Source organism: Aspergillus nomiae (genome assembly GCF_001204775.2).
Source record: "Aspergillus nomiae NRRL 13137 chromosome Unknown contig00184, whole genome shotgun sequence".
In the NCBI taxonomy this organism is placed as follows: domain Eukaryota; kingdom Fungi; phylum Ascomycota; class Eurotiomycetes; order Eurotiales; family Aspergillaceae; genus Aspergillus; species Aspergillus nomiae.
In genome coordinates, this window is record NW_015378239.1 from 36,451 (window position 1) to 58,179 (window position 21,729).

Sequence of the window (21,729 nt, forward strand, 5' to 3'; positions counted from 1 at the left end):
ATTCCTCCAATAGTACCCGTCAATGTTACCTATCGCAGCTACCGGCTGAGCTCCTCTACGAAATCTTCCAGCAATGCACGGACATTTCCGCCCTCTGGAGTCTGCTTACAACATCCTCGCGGTTGTTAGCAGTCTTCAATACGAGGCGTCGGAGATAGTGGGTGCCGTATTGAGCTTGACTGTCCCAGTTCAGACTCGGCTCTATATGCGGCAGGTTCTTGATCTTTATACTGGCATATATCCGTACTCCAGTTTTGAGCAGGCCCAGACCGATATATTGCTGCTTACCAAGAAAATCACTTCAACACCTGAACAGCTACGGAAGTTTGTGGCATTATCTCATAGAATCCATGTTCTGGCACATCTCTGTATTGAAAGATGCCTTCAGCGCTGCCTGAGGAGTCCGCTCGGCCAAAGACAATATCCCGAGTGGTTCTACTTTCCCACCTGGACCGAGGAGCAACGAATGATTCTATCGTTTTGGCGTTTGTTGTTTTATAATAAGCTTCGAATAGAAGGGCGCAAAGGGCATCTAGCCTGGCGTTCTATAGATCTTGCACAATTACTGCCACATCGCTCTTATCAGCATTTTACAACGGATACTGCGCAATTTCAAGCCATGACTGTATGGCGCTTTATTTGTGAACAAATAAATCCAGAAGCCTCCGAAGAGGAGTTCTGGAAGGGATCCGAACCGCTCAGACTATTTGAGCTGCCCAAGCCCCCTGAGGGCACAGAATTCGGTTGGACATGTCAGCCACCTCCATCTCTATGGGCCGTGACTCAAGGCTGGAACCCTGACGACCCGCGGCTCCCTGAACCCAGATCGTTTGTGACACACCGGCCGAGGCTTCGGGTACTCGGTTCATATAGTGACTCCGAGGACGAAGATCTCTATCTTTCTAATGCGTCCGAGGGCGAGGAATCCCAGAGTGACGAGTCCGAGAGTGACGAGGACGAGAGCGATGGGGGCGACAGTGATGGATCGGAGGGTTGGGTAGGAGTGGATCGTGTTTTTCGCGTGCCTGAGGACAGACTCATAATCGTGGAGAATCCTCCACGTGACCCGGAGATCCTATCCCCAGTGCCTCTCCCTATTCAAGGGTTTGGGGAATTTCCAAGCCGACCGGAGTGGCGAACGCTCCATGGCGAAACACTTGGTGTACAATTTTGGAGGCGCATGGATCATACTTCTAATGGCGGTCCGGGTCAATATATAAGGCCAACGGCGTATCTCAAATATGGCTTCGCTATCTGGGAAGAGCAGAGAATGATTGACATGGGACTATGGTCCACCGAAGCTCGAGTCGATGCATCCGATCATCTACGAAGATGGTATAGCTTTTTGAGTGAGGAAGATCTTAAGTTTTACGACTGTAGACGCCGTTATTATGAGTACTCCTAAATGAGAAGGATACTTATTAGTGTCATTTCAAGCAATGCCAAAACTCCAATTATCTATCTACCTACGTGTTAATGCCAGAGCAGACTTTGGCGGATTTCCTGTACTATAACATTTCCAAAATGATTGCACGTAAAGTATTGGTACGTTGAGTCTTGACTGAGAATACATAGAAGTCCGATAATCAGAAACAGTGGGCAATGCTGCGAAAGCCGCGATGCATGGGATGGAAGTAGCTCATGTATTGTTTGTAGACCAACTAGTGTAAAATTCAATAGGGTATTTACCTTTTCCAGGGCCGTTTGAATCCGTGCCGGTATATTTCTCATTTTGCGTATAGTCGTACGCAATGCTAAACGCGTACTGTTAACACCAACCGAGCTTAGGTATCAAGCAAAGAGGGAGTCCATACCTAGTATAAACATAGCTGTGCGGGTTCATTATGGCCTGCTCCTTGGAAAAGGTCTCCTGCGTCCCTTTTGTCCCCACGCGCTCCTGTAGCAGAGATATACCGGAAAGACATATTTTGTTTTAGCTGCTCTCAACTCCTTCATTGCCGCCTTCTGGCGCGACTTCATCCGCCCGTCGTCTTTGATAAGGCATGGGGAGCCTTTTTCATCTTTCATGAGATCTCCCTTCTCGTCCCTCATTTGACTACTCATATCTTCACAGATTCTCCGCGAATCGCTGTGACATCCTTACCAAAGTCAATGTCGAAATTATCTCTCCTCGAGGAAGCCTTGCGCCGCTGCTGTTCAATGACGCCACGAGGAATGGATTCACCAGTGAGATTGCCGCCTGGCTTGCACTCTCGACCGGGGGTGAAGTTATCGGGTCGAGTAGCAATGACTCAGGAACAGTTTTTCTTGACCCTCTCATATGGGGTGGGCCTATTGGCGGCACAAATGTGTCCTGCCATCCCCCGTGCACGTACGTCATTCCTCCCACTGTCTTACCTACGCTGACTACGTTTGTCTATCCTCCTCTACCTATTACTGTCGGGGTAGGGTATCCGGTTACCACTTCTTATGTGTACCTGGGGAAGACTACTACAACGACCTCGTGGTTCACAACGAGCACCACCACGACAATGAGGATCCCCGAAGTAGTGGTACCACGATTTCGCTCTGGAACTTCCCTATCGGGCCCAGCGTTACCTCGTCGGTCATCACCCCATCTCCCAGTGTGATTCAAACCGCGTTCAATATTACCTGGCCCAGCTTCACTCAGAACACGACAACATTCCCCACAACGGTGGTGCCTTTCTATCCGCCCCCATGGCCAGGCTCCTCAGTCAATCCGAGTCTGACCTCAACAAGAAGCTCCCCGAGCACCAGCGACGGGGGAGAGGCCACCAAAACTACTACGGGTGGCAGCCATGCGACTAGTGGTAGCGGTGGAGATGATGATGATGACGGCGGCCACAAGGACCATCATCATCGCCATCCTATCACGCATCACATCGGGCCCGCCAAGCCGAAGTGCACATCCAACCCCAAGCTTTGTGGTGTTTCATGTATATTGGTGGCCTGCTAAATAGAGTTTTCCATGTCTGTCATCCCTGTTGGCACAGCTGTGGTGTTTCGGACTGTACGGAAATCCTCCTCATCCTGTCGTGAGTCCACCTCGGCAACTAACAGACGACAGCTCCGAACAACTTCCCCAATGATCCCAATAGTCCCGATCCCGGCACTCCAGACGATCCCAACAATCCTAGCGGCCCTTCCTCTACCAGCTCAGAATGTTCAACAGCCACCTATAGCTCTTGCAACACGGCTTGTGTCACAGCTGCCTCTACCAGCTCCTGTACATCCACGTGTAAAGGTAACAAGCGGCCCTCTCCCTCCTTTCTATTTCTGAATATATCGGGGACTAGTAACTAATGTGCATAGATATCGTTGGCTGTGACACGACGGGCACTTCAACACTGGGCACGTATACGCTTGCGCCTATTATGACTGGAGTCCCTGAGCCATGGTACGACTATGCCGACAACGAACCCACTGACGCTGCAGGTGACTGGGCAGCCGGTGCTTCCATCTACCGATCTCTAGGGGAAACTGCCGACCCCACGAGCGGAGTAAGCAAGACTACGATGACGACTACTCAACAGCCGACCACGACCAAGGCCCCGCCCACACCCTCGCCGACCTCGGTGTTCGCTGTCTTTGCCCAGGAGATCCAGGCCGTGGCCCACGGTGGTGGAGGTTCCCAAATTGCCTGGGCCTGGCAAGGGATGCTTCTACCATATCCTAAATGGTACGGAGAGGCGTGTAATTTCAAAGAGTACAGGGTCGTCGACGGGGGTTTCTTCTCCAAGGGTCAAAAGTACCCATCCTCACTCGGCACCTTCTCGCTGGGCAGCTATAAGAACTGCAAATATACGGGCTCGAAGGATAGTGTGGGGGAGGTCAATTGTGACGGTGGACTGATGCTGTCCTGTACGGGGATTGATAAGTCTCACGCCACGCCAAACTCCCCGTTTGTGGACTGTGAGAAGGTTGATGACCCCGAAGTAGGGATCGCGAAGAACCAGCTCTACTTGCAGCTTTATTGTCCCGTTGTATGAGCTGTACATCATTTGACTGTTGGTAGTGGTTTAGTATATACTATCGGCGGGATTTTTGTAATATAGTAATTTGAGCGATCGAATTGTTGCTTCAGTGTCCCTTACATCTCCATAAACATCCTAATAGATGAACAGTTGTTGGCCTACACATTTTAGTTATGTAGGTCTAACATGAAATATTTCTTGGCGTCTCGGATACATATCGAATAGCACGGATATCAATACTGGAACGCACATACAACCCGTAAAAGATGCTGAAGGTGTGTAGATAGGTCGATACCACTCAAGACATAATTCGAGATAGATAGTTTGCCGTGCATATCTAGCCTTGTGAACAGGTGAAAGTAACTATGTACAACTATCACCCACTCCCCCGGTCTCCATTGGAGCTTCTTTAGAAAAGGTAAATCCTGTACTGCGATCCAATTATCCAGAAGCGCAATCCTCCGCGCACGAACTTTGTAAATGACCAAAGGTATATATCTCGCTCCTTCTCAAGACTCGTGGACCTCAGAACCATCAGTAGTGAGTTGAAACATCTATACGAGCGACCCGAACATTCATTTCTATTAGCTTTTCCCTTGTTTTTCCTTTTTCTATCATGATTCTCAATTTCAAACTGGCCATTTCTATTCACTTCCACATGTGCATCAGATACGAGGTATTTCTATGAAGATGAAGCAATGTAATTTACTTAATCGTTTCAGTAGATACATACATAGCCATAGATTTGGTCCCTTCCCCGTTTCCTTAGCAAGTACCCGAACATATCGAGCGAGCACCCGTTGGCTGATGTCGACGGACCTTGGGCGAGCTTGAGATAACTATTTTGGCCCCTTCAGCTGTGCCCCATAATCTTCCTCGGTTCGTACAAGTCATCAATACTCTTGATCTCCTCTTCGCTGAGCTTGAAATCAATAGACTGAATAGCCTCGTCGACTCGCTCCTTTTTGCTCATTCCAACGATCGGCGAGGTAATGAAGGGCTTCGACAACACCCAGGAAAGCGCAACCGTAGCCATCGAAACCCCATGATTAGCAGCAATCTCCTCAATCTTCTCATTAATCCTCTTATCCGCGTCACTGAGAGCGTTACCGAGGAATCCCCCTTTCATCGACTCCCCACGAGCAGTGCTGTTGCTCTTCCACGGCCTTGCCAAAAGCCCCATAGCAACAGGGCTCCAGGGAATACAGCCCATGCCGAACTTCTCCAGAGCGGGGAACATCTCTCGCTCCTCCTCGCGATAGCTAGCATTATACAAATTCTGCATGGTGATAAACTCCGTCCACCCATTCATACGGGCTGTGTACTGATACTCCAACAGCTGGTGTGCGAACATCGACGAAGCACCAATATACCGGACTTTCCCGGACTTGACGACATCGTGGAGCGCCTCCATCGTCTCCTTGGGCGACGTGTTGGGGTCAAAGCGATGGATCTGCAGCAGGTCGACGTACGGCAGATCGAGCCGCTTCAAGCTTGCATCGAGGCTGTCGAAGATATGTTTGCGACTTAGTCCATACTGGTTCAGGTATCCGTTGTTATCCCGCTCCTCGTGGGACATGCCGAGTGCTCTCACTGAGTCCCGTCCGACTGGCGCCCACACCTTGGTGGCGACGACGATGCTCTCACGGCTCCAGTTGTACTGTTTGATCGCCTTTCCGAGAATGACCTCCGACTCGCCGTTGGAGTAAACATTGGCCGTGTCGTAGAAGTTGAGGCCCGACCGGTAGCAGTGGTCAAGCACGGGGAGGGCTGCTTCTTCCGGGATCGTCCATTCCAAGGGCTTTCCCGGGCTGCCGAAGCTCATGCAGCCAACGCAGATGGGGGAGACTTTGAGTCCACTGGTTCCGAGGCGTACATACTTCATCGTGGTTGGATAGATCCTGGGTGAAGGTTGCTTGAAGCTGGATGCATGCTGAGGATGGATGCTACTTGGCTATATAAGTAGTAGCCACCGTGGTCGGAGTTAGGTGGGGTTAAGTGGTGTTGACTTGGCTTATATCCGATTGCGTTGGCACTATAGCCTAGAAATGTGGATCTTCTGGCTTCCCCTCTTACTCCGTTACTAACGAATTCATTGATCGACGTTTTCCATCGATTCGTGTGTTCGGATGCCTAGGCGACTGGTTGCGGGTCGAGGTAGACCAATGACACCTGGACTAATTACTAGAGCCCAATCACTGGAATTTACTATGTTCTGCTACTTGTTACTATGTGTAATGTACTCTATTTGTCATAAGGTGCGGCCGGATGTTCTGGAAGTCATCTATCCCAAAGTCCGTGCATAGCCGCATGGCGTGTAAGAGGGTTGCCTGTAGCTCAACAAATAGCGCCGGAATTCTCCGTCAAAATAGACTCCGCAGTGACTTGTTGACCAATAGAAGAAATTCTTCATGAGTCCTTCATCTCATCAACCTGGCAGATCAGGCTAAAATGGGGTTATCGCGTACTACTCCTTATCCTAAGCCCTATACACTAAAATGCATCACTGATATTAATACACAGAAACCAACCCCTATATGACCAGGCACAACCAATGCAGCATAACACAACATACATAGTGGTCTCAATCCGCTCAGCATCTCCCCAGTTACGGTTGATAGATAATAAGAAGAGAAGGTCCAGATTAAACATGTTAGCTCGAGTTTTATATACGTGCTGCGTGATTTATTCCAGTACAGATTACACAAATTCATTTCAACACAAGAAACAAATCTAGTTGTATATAACAGACAAGGTAGAACTTAGCTGATGTACATACGAGCGAGCTCCGAGAGCAGCAAGTCTCAGTAGATCTTTTGTCTTTTACTAGACACGCGCTCGCTATGTCTCTCCACAGTACAGCCCTCCTCATCTCCGCGTTGATCACAGCACTCATAGATATAACCCTTTGGGTACTCCTCGAGCATCTCCCCATGGTCATACTCACCATTATTATAGTAATCATCATCCACAAAGAAGTCTCCATCAGGGTAGCAGCTATCCGAGGTAGAAAGTTTAGCCTTCACCACCACCAGAAAATCACTCAAAAGACAAGCTCGCAACTCAAGAAGAAAAGGGAAACACCCTACTAACCCGGATGGTACTTGCAGCTGGTGCTTGTATTTTGCGTGACGTCAAACTCCTGTTCACAGTTTTCGCAATACGCATAACGCTGTCGAAGTCGCTTGGAGCCTGCAGTTTGCTGGTTCGAGCTTCTTGGTTTAGGGTGTGATTTTTCGTCCTCGGATTGCTCATCGTCCGAATTTACACTCCCGTCGTCCTCTTCTTCATCATCCGAAGGTGAAGGCGATCGGACTTGGTCATCCGTAATGAGAAGTGACTTGGAGACTCGGTCCCTGGTCGATTGATCTCTTCGACACACTGCCTTCAAAATTGACTGGAGAGTACCGCGGGAGGCCGAGTCGATAGCCTCGAGAAGCAATTCGAATTGTTCGTCTTGTTGACACATCTCTTGAACTGAAAGACCCATGATGGGAGAGTATAAACGTAGAATGAAGGTGGTGATTTCTTTTGCTGGCTCAATTTTTAAATGGTTGGTTGGTTGTTTGTCCGCGCGACGCGACGCGACAGGCGCATTTATCGATGCGCTGAATACCCCGTGAGGTGAAACCTCGTTATAAGCAATCTGGCTTACTAAATTGCTTATATCGAGGGATTTTGTATCCTGGATTCTGTATAAAGGCGTCAGCGAACAATATGGATATCACACGCTTAGTATATATCGCTATATCATGGATTGAAGTGTCTTAGATAGGAATTTAGGCAGAGAATGTCTTCATTGCTTGTTTCAGCTCGCGGGGTTTTTACCCCGTCAGTTGAGACAGCCGCCACGGTGGCCGCTTTGTTTTTCTATACTGTGAACACCCATATAACACAACCCCGATATGAAGAACAGCAGCATTGTTCAGGGAATCGAAAAGCCCACCGTTTCGCTTTATGTATATGAATCATAGTATCGACTTTTCAAGACTAAACTGTTAGAGACCTCCATTCTCGCCAATAGTAAAGATGTCACCACTCACATAACGAACAACCGTTGCGGTACAGCAATTCTACATGACTCGCCAACGCCCAAGCCTCATCTGAACAAGGACGCCAACAGGCAGTCATGGGTGCTAAATAATAGGATCAGCTTGCTTTGTAACTGCTACGAATTCAAACTTTCCTTCACCTACGAAATATTCCAAGATCCCAGCAAACATAATACCATACTTCGCCTCCAGTTCTACCCCGATGGTCCAAAGTACAGGGAGAGCCTTTATAGAAGGTAGCCCTGGTGAAAGAAAGCTCACATTGAGGCACGAGATACACGGCGAACCTTGGACAAAGACGCCCTTGCCAGAATCCATAAATGTTATTTGGGTTCCATATAGAGAGCCATGCCTAGCGTGTGAGTCCGATAAAGCCAATGCCGATTATACAGGCAGTATGTACAAAGAAAAAGAGCATAGCTCGGTGATATCTATCCAACTGTACCGGAAAACCCATGATCAATCGGAATACAGGCACCATTGATAAGCCTGCTCCCTTTGCCAGATATCATAGAGACACACACTTCCGCAACCTCGTCGATCTCACATAGGGGCGACCCTACGGACCCCATAACGCCAATCACTTTGTCCTTTCCCTCTTCATTGACACCTGCCATGAATGCCTCGGTGATATTGGTTGCCATACCACCAATCATTAGCGCATTGCACCGGATACCCTTGTTCCCGTAGAACGCGGCGGTATTCTTGGTTAAACCAACCAAGCCATGCTTACTTGCGGTGTATGCAGCACCTAGACATTCATTAGCGTTACCAACAGGCAGTAATAGGGCAAGATTAAATACCAGCTGTCCAACCAGCCTTGCCCGCCAACGACACAATGTTCATGATATAGCCATCTGGATTCGACTGCTCCAGCATATTACGAACAGCCAATCTGCTCAGTAGAAAAGGCGCTGTTAGGTTGACAGCCATGACCCGATCCCACACAGCCTCATCTAAATTCCCAACAGGATCAAAACGGTCCATGATCCCAGCATTGTTTATCAGAATATCCAGTTTCCCAAACTCGGAGACGATCGTGTCGAACAGGCCCTGCACTGCAGTGGCGGAGGTAATATCAGCATTCACTGCTTTGAACGGGCCTTTCACTGAAAGCTCTGCAGACGTCTGTTGAAGCCGTTCGTCATTGATATCACAGATGACCACGTTGGCTCCGGCCTCGAGAAATTTTGTTGCAATGGCTTTGCCAAGCCCGCCGGCTCCGCCGGTCACAAGGCAGGTTTTACCGGATAAAGTAGCCATGATGATCTAAAATAGGTGAGACGAGTTGTTATATGCCTGTCATGCTGGGAAACCTAGGAGAAGGTGGGATCTCCATCTTTTATATGACTGACCCCTTAAACGAGATTCGTATACGGATACGACACGGATATACTTTCACTTGGCGTAGGCTCATCTTCCCGGCAATAGGCCACCCAACCTGTGCCGTGTAGCGTACGTGGACCATGTTTTGATAACAGTCTCCAGTCAAGGCTGCTGGTTGGCTAATTTCAGCATTGTGGAGAACCCGGCTGTCGTATTTGCGTATTCATTTCCTGGAGGTTGATACCTCAGGCACACATCGGGGGATTTCCCACAACCCTAGAATCGGCAAGTGACAAGGAGAAAGAGTTAATGTCGCTTATGGAAGAGCTATTCAATTTTACAATTGGGGGATATCTGAGAAATGATCATTGGGCGTTGCGAAGAATAGTGAATTATTTTCCCATGCCTATGTCCATGTAAGGGTTCACTATTTGTGATAGCGAACATTCCATTATTCCTTGTGTCTGTTAATGGTTGAAGCACTGTGTCAAGCTCTCAGGGATTCTGAACGGCATTGTCTATATAAACCCCCCTTATCAGTCTCCTACCACAGGCTCTGAATTTCGCCAAGGCAACCTTTCCATCAGTCTCGCCCCTCTGGACCTTTCTATAGTATATATGGCTTCCTCTCTGCGTCCTCCTTTTACCTGGGTCCCAGAGACCATCGAGACACAGACTCTACACAGTACTACAATGTCGACAGAGCAGGGTTTATACATGAAATTATCGACTTCCGCTTCATACCAGGTTTATACATCCAACTTTTAGTACAGCGAATCTTCCTAGAATAGTGAAAGATCGCTGTACTTTCAGTACGGCTCATTACGCCCTTCCGGTTTTTGTTATCAAATCATAATCAATACTTAGGATAGACTTCTGACTCCAGAGTAGAAGATGGCAAGACATATGCTGCAGCAGTCGCTACGATATTTGCTGAGAAACCGATGGACTGCAGCATATAGCTTTAGGCTTTAGGAGAAAGAGCCAAGAACATCCAGCGCTTGATAAAGGAACACCAAACTCAAAAGACCAACAATAATGACGAACATACATAACGAGATAACATTTTCCATTTGAAGCTCTTTGTCTCTACCCTTTGCATCCCACCACACATCCGAGTGGTGAGCCATTGCTCTTTATTCTAGCAAAGCCTTCCAGCTCCCACAAAACAACCAAAGCTTTATATGGCAATGAGAGGATTTCTACCGCATAGACCAAGTACCCTTTTGGGGAATATGGAATACGTTTGCCACCTGAGAAATCCACGTAAAAGAGCCCGTGGAGAACTTGTTCCGCTCCTCCACCCATCACTAAAGTTCATACATCCAGCAATCTCAGGCCTGAACTATGAGAGGCAGGTTTATAGAACAATCCTGGAGCTGGAAGCCAGAATTAGAAAACTGCAGTATGATTCCCCTTTGCGGGTGTCATAAAATACATGACTGTCAATTAAAGAAGATGGCTTCCTCGGAAAAGTGATCAAGACAGCCGCAAGCACAAAAGAGGGGATACCGTATTTCTCGTTTTATCAGTCATGGGTGCCTATCTACCTGCCTGCCTTCTCACCCACCATGGACTTCCTTCGGTTCACCTCGAACGCGTCCCAGTCTTATCTTCCTAGTTCTCGTTGAATTCGAATCGGAGGATCTTCTTGCCAAAGGAGGTGAAACAGCGGGCTATCCACTACCAATGAGAGCATACAAAAGTGTTTGGCACGCCGTCAGTCAGACCAGACTCTGGATCGGTACCTCGCCTTCACGTCGGTTCCCCCGGTGGAATCTTGCAGACTGAGCGATGATCGATCGTGAACAAGCAAGTGCTTATTCAAACCTAATCTTCCTTAAACACATTTTCTTATCATAATGTCGTCTCACTGGCATGAGTTAATCAATGTTCTCAATAATGGTTCTCTCAACTACCCAGCATCCCGCAATGATCTCTACTGTCTTGAGACCATTTAGAAGAGGGTAGTGGAGCCGCTTCTAGTAGAGCTAGGGCAGATATACGTAATGTCGGAGAATATGATACTACAGGACGGTACTATAATACTCTTGAGAATTATTTAGCAGTTAATAGAAAGTATACTCTACCCTTGCCCATGTAGGAAATAAAAGTAATGTTGCTAAAACTTTTAAAATTCCAGAGCCTTTAAGTTATATTTAACAGATTTATATAACTAAACCTATGGGATCGGGTAGGCCATGGACACGCGGCCTAGATTTGTGTCCCCAGTTGACTTGATCCTGGCCTCAAGGACGTCTTTGATGGTCCAGATAGGTTCATGGACTAGCTTCTTGGTTTCAAGACCACCCAGTATTACGTTGGCATTTCCTCATGGCGAGCAACCTGGACAGTGGACTGCATATAATGTGTTGTATGTGACTTCAGGCTGGCCGCTAAACTACGAACTATGTCATTGCGTAGGGCTATTTTATGCGAGTTTAGGTAACTTCTTCCGGTCACGTAACTACATCTTTGCTAGGCAATACACCTTAAGACAGCTCAGACATATGTTGTGGCTATTGAACCTGCCTTCAACAATCAGATCTCATGGCCTAATAGGAAGGCATCTAACCACGGATCAAAAGATTCCGCATTTATCAACTAGACAAATCCAGGACAACTTTCCCTTGCAAAGTGCCTTTCTCCATTTCCTCGAAAACACCAGTCAGTGTATCCATCGTCTCAGTGCGGACATGTGCCTTGATGATGCCGCGGGCGGCAAACTCCAACGTTTCGATCGTCTCGCGCCGGTTACCAACAGTGGACCCAGTGATAGTGTAGTGCTTTCCAATCATGGTGGCCGGGAATGCACTGGCGATGGGCTTGGGCTCGTTCTCGGGGACGCCTACGCACACGAGGGTTCCGTTAAAGCGCAGGAACTGGAGTGCCTGTGCATATGCGGCGTTGGAGGAAGTGCACACCACGGCGGCGTGGACGCCCAGTCCACCGGTCAGCGACTTCACGTGGGAGGAGATGGCCGCGCCGTCATCGTCCACGGGAAATTTGGCGATGTTGACAAAGTGCTCGGCGCCCGATGCCTTGACCAGTTCTTCTTTATTGCCGTAGTCGATACCGATTACCCGCAGCCCCATGCCCTTGCAGGCCAGCTGCACAGCGATGTGGCCCAGGCCACCGCCCGCACCGGAGATGGCGACCCACTGGCCTGGGCGAGCGTTACTGCGCTTCAGTGCCGAGTAGACGGTGACGCCCGCGCAGAGCATAGGCGCGGCCTCATCAGACGCTAGCTCATCAGGGATTGGGGTCACGTAGTTGGCCGGCCCAAGAGTGTACTGCTGGAACGTGCCGGCAGAGTAGTACCCCGAGACTTTCTGGGAGAAGCAAAGGGCGTCAGAGCCAGCTTCGCAGGGCTCTAAGTAATCGGTGAGTTCTATGTGAGCGGCGTTCACCCAGGGCGGCTGATGGACGTACCGCAGTTTCCACAGGCGCTGGCAACCCACTTGATGCCAACTCTGTCTCCTATCTTCAGACCAGAGGTCTCAGCCCCGGGGCCGAATTTTACCACTTTTCCAACGCCCTCATGGCCACCGATCTGGCCTGGCTGAGTGGGATAGGGGAGCATTTTCCACTGAACATGACGTTGGTGGGATTATTTAGATTCACGCTGGAATGGGGAACACAAACCTTGTTAGACATGATGCCATAGTCTGAGTGACACACACCCGAATGGGTCCTATGGGCTGTTATTACCAGTTAAGAACGTCTTGGCTTGAAGTGTGAGGTGTCGGCTCATACAGATTGATTAACACTTCGCCCGGGCCGGGCTCAGGGACGTCGATCTCGACAATCTTGGTGGATGCAGTACCAGGTTTATCATAGATTACGGCCTTTTGCCTCAAGGGGATATTAGGAGTGGCCATCGGGAAGAGTGTGACCTTTTGCCCGAGCCTACGATGAAAGCGGTTCTTGGATGCCCGTAGTGTAGTAGGAGGTCAAGAGTATAGGGGAAGCTTTGGGAGATATTCCATGACCGATTCTGGTCAGCAGTTCGTCTTTTTAACCCTGGAATGGTCTTAGTGAGATGCCAAAACCAAATAATCGCAGAGGCCTAGGACGATCGCTAATGACCCATGCTATAAGGATCCAACGTAGCCAGTAAGATGGTTTTACATAAACAGAATATTTTAATACACACGACACCAATTCTTGTGTCTTGGCGTTTTTTTCATGTGCTGTAATAATGTAGCGGCGTTTCCCTTCTAGCAAGGCAGATCACCTTTCCCTTGCAGTCGCCCATGGTCTCAGCTGGAAGTGAGGGAGGGACTTGCATTGACGATCTTGGTATTTGGCCTTATACTGGCGCAATACTGTCTTGTCACACTCAACACCCACTGTGTTGACGCGGGGGGAGTGCATACACAGTGTAGAGATGTCAACTGGGGAGGATGTTGAGGTCACAAGAGGGGGACCTGAAGTACATGCCGGACACGTAGCAGGGCATGCAGAAGCATCGAATGAAGAATTTTTGCATATCACCTGATAGCGGATTTAGGTTCCGACCCTACATGTGATGTATCAGTGCAGTGAACCATCCGGGCTGCTCTAGCTTTCCTGTAAGATACATAAGCGGGTATATTTATGATCCCTGGACCAAGAGATGAGACCCCAGTTTTGGTTCCTTTATTCTTGGTAGATTCTCGAATCGTCTGAGCGGTGGACCAAGTTCTATTGCTTCAAGATGGGCTATTCTCTACTTCTAGTTGCCATCTCTCTGGGGACGATTTGTATTCTTGCCTATAAAATCTCGTGTCCTAAACGCCAGCTGTCTCTGCCCCCTGGACCCAGAAAGCTTCCACTGATTGGAAACCTGCACCAGCTGGATATTAAACGACCATGGGAGACGTTCCACAAATGGCACCAGCAGTATGGCCCACTCGTCGCGGTCAAATTCGGAGCACGGACCATAATCAGCATCAGCTCCGATCGAGTGGCTCGTGACATGTTGAACAAGCGGTGTGCCACGTACAGTTCGCGCCCAAGACTCTCTATCAGTTCAAAGGATAATGCAGGAGAGCTCAATGCGGTCCTCATGCCCCACTCTAAACGCTGGGTACTTCATCACCGTATTGCATTGGCTCTGCTCAATCCCGGCCTATCAAAGCAGTATCGTGAGCTGCAAGATCTGGAGAGTAAGCAAGCCATTCACGAGCTACTTCAGGGTAATGATGTAGCGCACTCCTTTGACCGGTATATGGCAAGCGTTAGCTTCACACTTGCATATGGACTCCAGTTGCAGCGACATGACCAACATGAAGTTATTCAAATACGAAACTTCATTAATGGTCTCCGGGAAGCCATGTCCAATATGTTTGTTGCTCTTGCTGAACTGTTCCCAATCCTGGACCACCTTCCGCGAGCATTTGCTGTTTGGAAAAGACAAGGGGAGGAACTCAACCGACAAGCAACTGCCTTCTTCTTAGACAATTCAACGAAGGCTCAGTCAGCACCTGGGTGGAACTGGGTGAGGGAATGTGAACGACTAAAGGAAACGCAGAACATGTCACTGAGGGAGAGAGCGCATGTCTTGGGCACTATTCAGGAGGCAGGCATGGAGACGACTCCCAGTGTTTTCCGAGTGGTTATTAAAGCATGCCTTCTGTATCCGAGGTGTTTGTCCCGAGCCCAGGAGGAAATTGATCAAGTCCTTGGCACTAGTCGGCTCCCGTCATTTGATGACATGAGCCGGTTGCCGTATATCAACGCGCTCATTCATGAGGCAGTGAGGTGGCAACCACTCACCCCGTTAGGATTGCCTCATTGCCCACTGAGAGATGACGAATTTATGGGGTATCATATTCCTGCAGGGTCCACCATTTTCCCGAATAATCACTCAATGGCCAATGACCCTGACGTATTCCCAGAACCCCTTGAATTTAAGCCAGAGAGATGGCTTGAGAACCTCGATCCTCCCTTCAGCCCGTTTGGGTATGGTCGACGAATTTGCCCAGGCAGGCATCATGCTTTGGATAGTCTCTTTATCGTTATCTCTCGTGTCATTTGGGCATACAATATCACCCATGCCTACCGGGATGGCAAAAGAGTTGATGTAGATGCTTGGGATAGCCATAACTCCTTTACCTCTTCACCAGCCCCATTTCCGACAGTACTCCGGGTCCGTAGTCAAGCGCACCAGCAAGTCATAGAGGAGGCCTGTTCATCTGCGAAAGAGAAACTGACTACATTCTTAGAGACCTTCAACCCAACATCTGGTGGATAGGTGCTCTGAAGAGTTCTGTATCATGCGTCTCTCTGCATAGTATATGTACATCTTTTGACAGGGTTTGCTCCAGAGACTAGTTTACGTTTAACAGCTTGCACAAGCACAGGTTTCGTTGGATTTCTCTTTTCTCTTTCTGGTTGAGCATTATCAAGACTGACAAGGCGTGATTCATACAAATTAGCCGAATAATTATATGGTATGCTGCTTAATCTCCAAGGCTTGAGTTCTAGTCTCTTGCGACTTTCATTATAGATAATCTCATGGAGACGGGGTTTCACAATATACTTAGAGAGTTCTACTGCATAAATATTTACGCAATCTGCCATTTAGGCAAGCAGATAGATGTAAAACTAATTTGCAGGCGGCAGAAAGGTATCTTCAGCGAAAGAAGCCAAAAAAAAACAAAGGCCGCTGAGAGCGTATCTTAGGGGAAGAGGGAAAGACAGAACCCACCAGGGAGATTGAGAAGCCGAGTTAAGCTTTACAGTACGTATTGACCAAACAATTGCATATTTGACTATTTCAAAGCTAATTACCGATTGGATTAGGATATTTAACTCGATTAGGCACCCGAATAGGGCACCCAGAACACTGCGGTATCACTCGTACTCATGGCCCACCTGCCAACAGCGCCAAAGCCCCTTACCTTCGATGATACACATTGGCGAAGTCAAAACTGTGAGGAAGGGGATGAATGGCAGCTGACCGGATAAGAGCATATGCTATATTATGGGTTTAAACCTGATACGCCAACTGATATATGCTAGTTCCATACATCCATAGCATAGTCGAGCTAACTTGATTTTCTCATGATGTACAAGTCCGGGATGTGTAATGCCGTGCAGATATTGGAATAAACCGAGACACCCATACCATAAAAATAGCCCGAAATGGTTGGACGTGTCTCAATGATAAATGTAACATTAAGTTGGCAATTATGCAGAACTCTCCAATTGCCTAGCGGGATCTTTGTCAGTGAGGTGATTCCTCGCGTCTGTCCTCAACCCCCTTGCCTAAGCTACAGATACACTTTCAATGCACCGTATTTGGATTCTGGAACTATTCGATGCCCTACTGAACCACAACAGTAGTGCATATTGTTCCCAGGCCGAGTATACCTAACAATTGTTATTCTCATATTCAATACCACTTCTCTCTTATCGCTTGGAGCTAAATTACGCGAATCGCCTGACAAGTATTGGAAATGCAAAAGTCCTGTAAGTGTAAACTCATCACAAAACGGGCTGCAGCACAGCCGGCCAATACGACTTGAGGGGATTGGGTTGGGCGACTAGATTACTTGATCTCACTAACTTCTATATTACAACAACGATATAGCCAAATCTTTGCTCGGACATTCATACATAGCAAAATCCCATTCTTGTATACGATTGAAAATGCAATGGAGAACAGGTTATAACAAGCCCTTTGACTGATAGTAGACTAGCTCTGACCACACTTCAGAAGGAAGCCGTCAAGGTCAAGATGACTGCTAGTTTAAGTGCGTGGCGTCAGTTTGGTCAGAAGAGGCGGTTTGTCCCAGATGATATAAGCACGTTGATCAGCCCAGCTGAAGCATTCGGGCAATAACTCCAAATCAAATTGCCAGATCAATCGTGCAAGGATCAGGCTTGCCTCCGCAAAGGCCAGACTGCAGGACTGAATCAGCTTTCTACCCGGATCGATCAATAGTGAGTGGTGACTGACCTCCTTCCCGGACACGCTCGTGGTCCCACGGAAAATGGTTGCATGGCAGCCTTGACGTCTTCATCTCCTTGACCAGTTCCTAGCCAGCGTTCCGGAAGAAACAGCTGGGGATCCTTGAAGTTGGACGAGGACTGGTAGGTCGCCCACGAAGCAACGGCAACAGATGTCTGGAGAGCTCGGTTATCTTTGAGTCTGTGCCCCTACCATGGATAGAGAGACTTCATACCTTCTCAGGCACGAACTGTCCTGACACCATAGCGCCCCCACCCGGTACAAGGCGCGGCATACCGAGCGGCAGAGGTGGGTACATGCGCAATGTTTCTTGTAGCACGGCTCGTAAGTATGGTATACTCGATAGCGACGAGAAAGTTATCTCTGACGGAGAGGAAAAACGATGTCGGATTTGGAAAGAAATTTCCTTGTATATCTCCGGATCCTTCAGAACGAAGAATGTGCACCCGGATAAAAGGGTGGCCGTCGTTTCACTGCCGGCCATCATCATGAAGCTATGGTTAGATAGAATTTCCTCTTCGGAAAGCGTTGATCGAGGGTCTTTACTCGCCCGGATATAAGCACTAAAAGTAGGTTGATCTAATTCAGACACCTTCCCCTTATCAACCTTTGAGGCGATAGAAGTGAGCTTCGTGGTCCGATGATGGAGCAGATCGCGACAAAAGAAAAGCACTGCAGCTTTGATTATCCAAGAAAGACTCGGGAAATACTTAGATTGGCTAAGAAAGGCCCACGCTTTGATGGACCCGAAAAGCATGTCTACCCAGGGGTGATACGTCCCTTGCTCAAGGCAGCCCAATGACTCGCCGAATAGCTCGAGGGACATGAAGTCAAACATCACATAGTTATACCATTCTGTCATGTCGACGGCGTGATCTCTTTTCTCTGTGATAACTTGTTGCAGCTTTTGCATAAGGGTGTCGACAAAGGGGCGTAGAAGACGCTCATGAGATTTCAGCGCAGGTTCCGAAAAAGCCCGTAAAATAGCCCGCTTCTGCCGGCCATGGACAGGATCTGGAGCGACCACAACACTTGGAGCCTTTGCTTTGGACGCATGGTAAAACCGCATGTCCTTGGGGAAGTTCCGTGAGGGGCCGTGGATGTCTCTCCACGCTTGCTCGTTCCGGTAGCTCAATTCGTCCGGAGCAACACGGACAACGTCCCCATACTGATCATGGAGGTGCTGTACCCACCTATGTAGATTGCCACGGGCATAGGCGGCTGCGTACGGAATTCTGGAGACCCCCCAGATGAATGGGCCTGGATAGCGGCTCAGAGGGTGAAAATATCGATTGTATACTACTCTCCATGCCAGAAACAGAAGAATCTACCAACCGACCGCAGTCAGGCTTTTGGAAAGCTTTTGTAACCTGAATTGGAAAGACTTACCAGAAGAAATCCGGTGTAAAGGTTGTAGAGAAGGTCCATTGCGTTCGTGGGAGGAACACACGAGATGTGTCCAACAATGACGTTGTCGCTGTCAGGAGCGTGAGACCCTCGATGTACTAAGCAGATAAGTACGCGGAATACTGATCTTTAAGGTTTACTGACAGCGAAGGGTTGCTCACCGTATTTTATGCCTTGCCTCTGTACTCTGCGTGGGCAAACTGTGCATGACGTTTATACGCGTCAAAGCCTTATTGAGATCTTCCTGTACGGTCTGGAGTCGATTGAAGAGTTCTTACATTCTTCAGTACTTAATAGAGACTGTCAGCAAGAACGAGCCGAAAAATAGAGTTAATGCAGCATTCCCTTGCACAGTCTCTGTTTGTACTCAACAACCCCATAGCGGTATTCCTTCATGCAGGAAGTCAAGTTCCATTGAATTTTCTGCAGGCTGTCTGAGCTGTGTGCAGCCACATGACGCCTCCTTAGACACTCTTTCGCTCGCTACTAGATATCTCTCCATCCAACCACCCTACTAGCGGGCCCTCCTTGCTGCACGGCTTGGTATATTTGCCGTCGTTTTGTGATTGTCATGAACCAAGCAGGGCTCCAGCGCAATTGTGTCCTCTAGGATGGTCCCCGTCCCATGTCTTGAGACCGGTTAAACGCGCACTATCATTGTAGCGCATTCACACTATTAAATCTTCAAGCGACGGCATCATTAGAAAGTTCCGCAGGACGTGGCTCCACCAATCAATCTATAACATTTCAAGGCAATGTGGGAGCTACCATGGCCAATTCTTACAGCTTCCTTGCTCGGCCAGCCAATACACGTCCGTACAAGACAAGATATGTCGGGAAGCGATAAAAAGGAAGAACAGTTGTTGAGTATATAAAACCGTATTTAAGACCCATTTGCCCTAGATGTGAAGGGATAAGCCCCTCTGTGCCGCATTACTTGTTATTACTTGTCTTTCTATCCAGTTCCTCGGGAATATTGCGTCCTCCTTGAAGATCACATATCTACGAATCATTATTTTCTATTGTATTGAATCTTGCTGTCCAGAAGTTCTTCTACGATCTTCTGGAATCTCGAACACGTCCACAAGTCTTAGCTGCCTTTGCTGAAGATACAATGGCCCCTCTTGGTGTCACTACTAGATCGCCCACTATCCTGGTGGATCTGGGGGGTATCTTTATGCATCCCAAAGTGGAACACAAATTAAAGACTCATGAATCCACCATCTCCTTGCGGAGAATCATGTCGACCTCAGCCTGGATGAACTATGAAACAGGACATTTAAGTGGTAAAGAGTGTTTTGAGCAGCTAGCCAAGGAATATCACTTTCAGGCGACTGACCTGGATGAGATGATCCATACTTTCCGCGAGACCATCGCCTACGAACAAGCTGCTGCTTCCATTTTCAAGGAGATTAAACGGACAGGGGTGCGTATTTTCCTGGTATCCAACATCTCTCATGAAGACTACGCAGCACTCCGCCAGCGGTGGGACGATGGATTCTGGTCTATCTTTGATGGCATTTTCACCTCGGCGGCCCTGGGCGTCCGAAAGCCCAGTTTACGTTTCTATCGGCACGTACTACGGTCCACAAGGGCAGTTCCTCGTGAGACCTTCTTCCTAGACGACCGGCCCGAGAACGTACTGGCGGCGATCTCTCTGGGGATGAGAGGAACATTTGACACCTCAGCGCTATATCGGACACTCACTAATGTTGTCGGCGATCCTGTGACACGCGGACTAGCATTTCTGCGACTTCAGAAAGGGTATTTTCCTACAACTACTCAGCATAACGAGACGATCGACGAAAACTACGCGCCGCTTCTCATCCTCGAAGCGTTAGGTGACCCGCATGTCTCTCTACCACATTACTTCTCACAATGATGCTAACTGCTACAAACCAGGAGTCTGGTGAACCTCAAAGCCCCACCCCGCCTCTGGAACTTCTTCAGCGGTCCGTCTTCCCTGGGTCTTCTGTCACATCGTCCAAAAGTCACTGATTCACAGCATAGGCGAGCCCCAATACACGAGTGACAGCTATCCTGACGACTTAGATACCACCTCGCTCGGCTTCCTAACGATGCCTCCTGACTCAGAGATAATCCACTCCGTCCTAGATGAGATGCACAACCACATAGACGAGGACGGTATTCCGCAGGTATGTCATCCTTTCATGCTCCCAGTGGCAGCAGCCGTATCCGGTAGAAGGAAGGCCTAACTCTCCATGCTAACAGGCATACTTCGACAAATCGCGCCCACGAGTCGATGCGGTCATAGCGCTCAACGTGTTGACCCTCTTCCATAAACACGGGCGTGGTCATGAGCTCCCCCAGACCGCAGAGTGGATGACCAACATCCTACTCAACAGGGCGTATGTGAAGGGGACGCGCTATTACGCAAACGCCGAGTGGTTTCTCTATTATATGACGCGTTTACTCCGTGCGTCAAACGACCAAACCCTGAAGGATAGGCTCGAAACGCCTCTTCGAGAGCGTGTCGCTGAGCGGATCGGCGCTCCCGGCGACGCATTCTGTCTCGGGATGCGACTGCTGGCGTGCAACTACCTCGGCTTGGAGAACCGCCCGGACCGCCAGACGCTTGCAGATTTGCAGCTTGAGGACGGAGGCTGGGAGGCCTCCTGTATTTACTTCTTTCCTGGCGCTAAGCGAGATGTTGGAAATCGAGGCGTCAGTACAGCGTTTGCTGTAAAGGCCCTTGAGGACTGGTCTGGGTGGTGATAGATCGTATATCCATGCTGATCAGCGTGGTTGGTGGAACTCCGAAATGCGCTATGAAAGTACAGGGGAAGTTTCTGAGCACATATTAACCACACCATACTATTCAACTAGCAGAGGTTTAATTTAAAGTATTCTATCAACCAAATATATGGAATAGAGATCAGTTCTCTAAATCTCCATTTCTTATATACGATCATGTATGGGAGAGTTATAACAGCTAGCCCTCTACTCGTTATATATTTAGCGCTCCAGTTATTTAAATACCGGGGTCTTTTATTATGAGTGTCGCAAG

The 21,729-nt window shown here is 48.6% G+C and overlaps 8 protein-coding genes across 8 annotated transcripts; 3 read left to right on the forward strand and 5 right to left on the reverse strand.

Moving 5' to 3' along the window:
- Positions 1 to 73: 73 nt before the first annotated feature.
- On the forward strand, positions 74 to 3,971 carry ANOM_007654 (uncharacterized protein; the record flags this gene model as incomplete). The annotated part of the gene is made up of 5 exons (XM_015552910.1): positions 74 to 1,395; positions 2,075 to 2,332; positions 2,410 to 2,918; positions 3,050 to 3,226; positions 3,295 to 3,971. 5 exons carry the CDS (start codon positions 74 to 76, stop codon positions 3,969 to 3,971), a joined length of 2,943 nt encoding a protein of 980 aa, XP_015405781.1.
- An 838-nt stretch (positions 3,972 to 4,809) lies between these two features.
- Positions 4,810 to 5,841, reverse strand: ANOM_007655 (aldo/keto reductase; the record flags this gene model as incomplete). Its single annotated transcript, XM_015552911.1, has 1 exon — positions 4,810 to 5,841. The coding sequence occupies one exon, from the start codon at positions 5,839 to 5,841 to the stop codon at positions 4,810 to 4,812; it is 1,032 nt and encodes a 343-aa protein (XP_015405780.1).
- A 919-nt stretch (positions 5,842 to 6,760) lies between these two features.
- ANOM_007656 (uncharacterized protein) lies at positions 6,761 to 7,446 on the reverse strand (the record flags this gene model as incomplete). The annotated part of the gene is made up of 2 exons (XM_015552912.1): positions 6,761 to 6,953; positions 7,046 to 7,446. The coding sequence occupies 2 exons, from the start codon at positions 7,444 to 7,446 to the stop codon at positions 6,761 to 6,763; spliced, it is 594 nt and encodes a 197-aa protein (XP_015405779.1).
- Positions 7,447 to 8,439: 993 nt separating this feature from the next.
- On the reverse strand, positions 8,440 to 9,271 carry ANOM_007657 (SDR family NAD(P)-dependent oxidoreductase; the record flags this gene model as incomplete). Its single annotated transcript, XM_015552913.1, has 2 exons — positions 8,440 to 8,759; positions 8,812 to 9,271. The coding sequence occupies 2 exons, from the start codon at positions 9,269 to 9,271 to the stop codon at positions 8,440 to 8,442; spliced, it is 780 nt and encodes a 259-aa protein (XP_015405778.1).
- A 2,663-nt stretch (positions 9,272 to 11,934) lies between these two features.
- ANOM_007658 (zinc-dependent alcohol dehydrogenase) lies at positions 11,935 to 13,215 on the reverse strand (the record flags this gene model as incomplete). The annotated part of the gene is made up of 4 exons (XM_015552914.1): positions 11,935 to 12,707; positions 12,767 to 12,923; positions 12,980 to 13,028; positions 13,091 to 13,215. 4 exons carry the CDS (start codon positions 13,213 to 13,215, stop codon positions 11,935 to 11,937), a joined length of 1,104 nt encoding a protein of 367 aa, XP_015405777.1.
- Positions 13,216 to 14,033: 818 nt separating this feature from the next.
- On the forward strand, positions 14,034 to 15,572 carry ANOM_007659 (cytochrome P450; the record flags this gene model as incomplete). Its single annotated transcript, XM_015552915.1, has 1 exon — positions 14,034 to 15,572. One exon carries the CDS (start codon positions 14,034 to 14,036, stop codon positions 15,570 to 15,572), a length of 1,539 nt encoding a protein of 512 aa, XP_015405776.1.
- Positions 15,573 to 17,072: 1,500 nt separating this feature from the next.
- ANOM_007660 (cytochrome P450) lies at positions 17,073 to 18,722 on the reverse strand (the record flags this gene model as incomplete). The annotated part of the gene is made up of 4 exons (XM_015552916.1): positions 17,073 to 17,226; positions 17,283 to 17,449; positions 17,509 to 18,621; positions 18,684 to 18,722. 4 exons carry the CDS (start codon positions 18,720 to 18,722, stop codon positions 17,073 to 17,075), a joined length of 1,473 nt encoding a protein of 490 aa, XP_015405791.1.
- A 1,093-nt stretch (positions 18,723 to 19,815) lies between these two features.
- ANOM_007661 (uncharacterized protein) lies at positions 19,816 to 21,437 on the forward strand (the record flags this gene model as incomplete). The annotated part of the gene is made up of 4 exons (XM_015552917.1): positions 19,816 to 20,537; positions 20,604 to 20,653; positions 20,712 to 20,857; positions 20,934 to 21,437. The coding sequence occupies 4 exons, from the start codon at positions 19,816 to 19,818 to the stop codon at positions 21,435 to 21,437; spliced, it is 1,422 nt and encodes a 473-aa protein (XP_015405792.1).
- Positions 21,438 to 21,729: the final 292 nt, after the last annotated feature.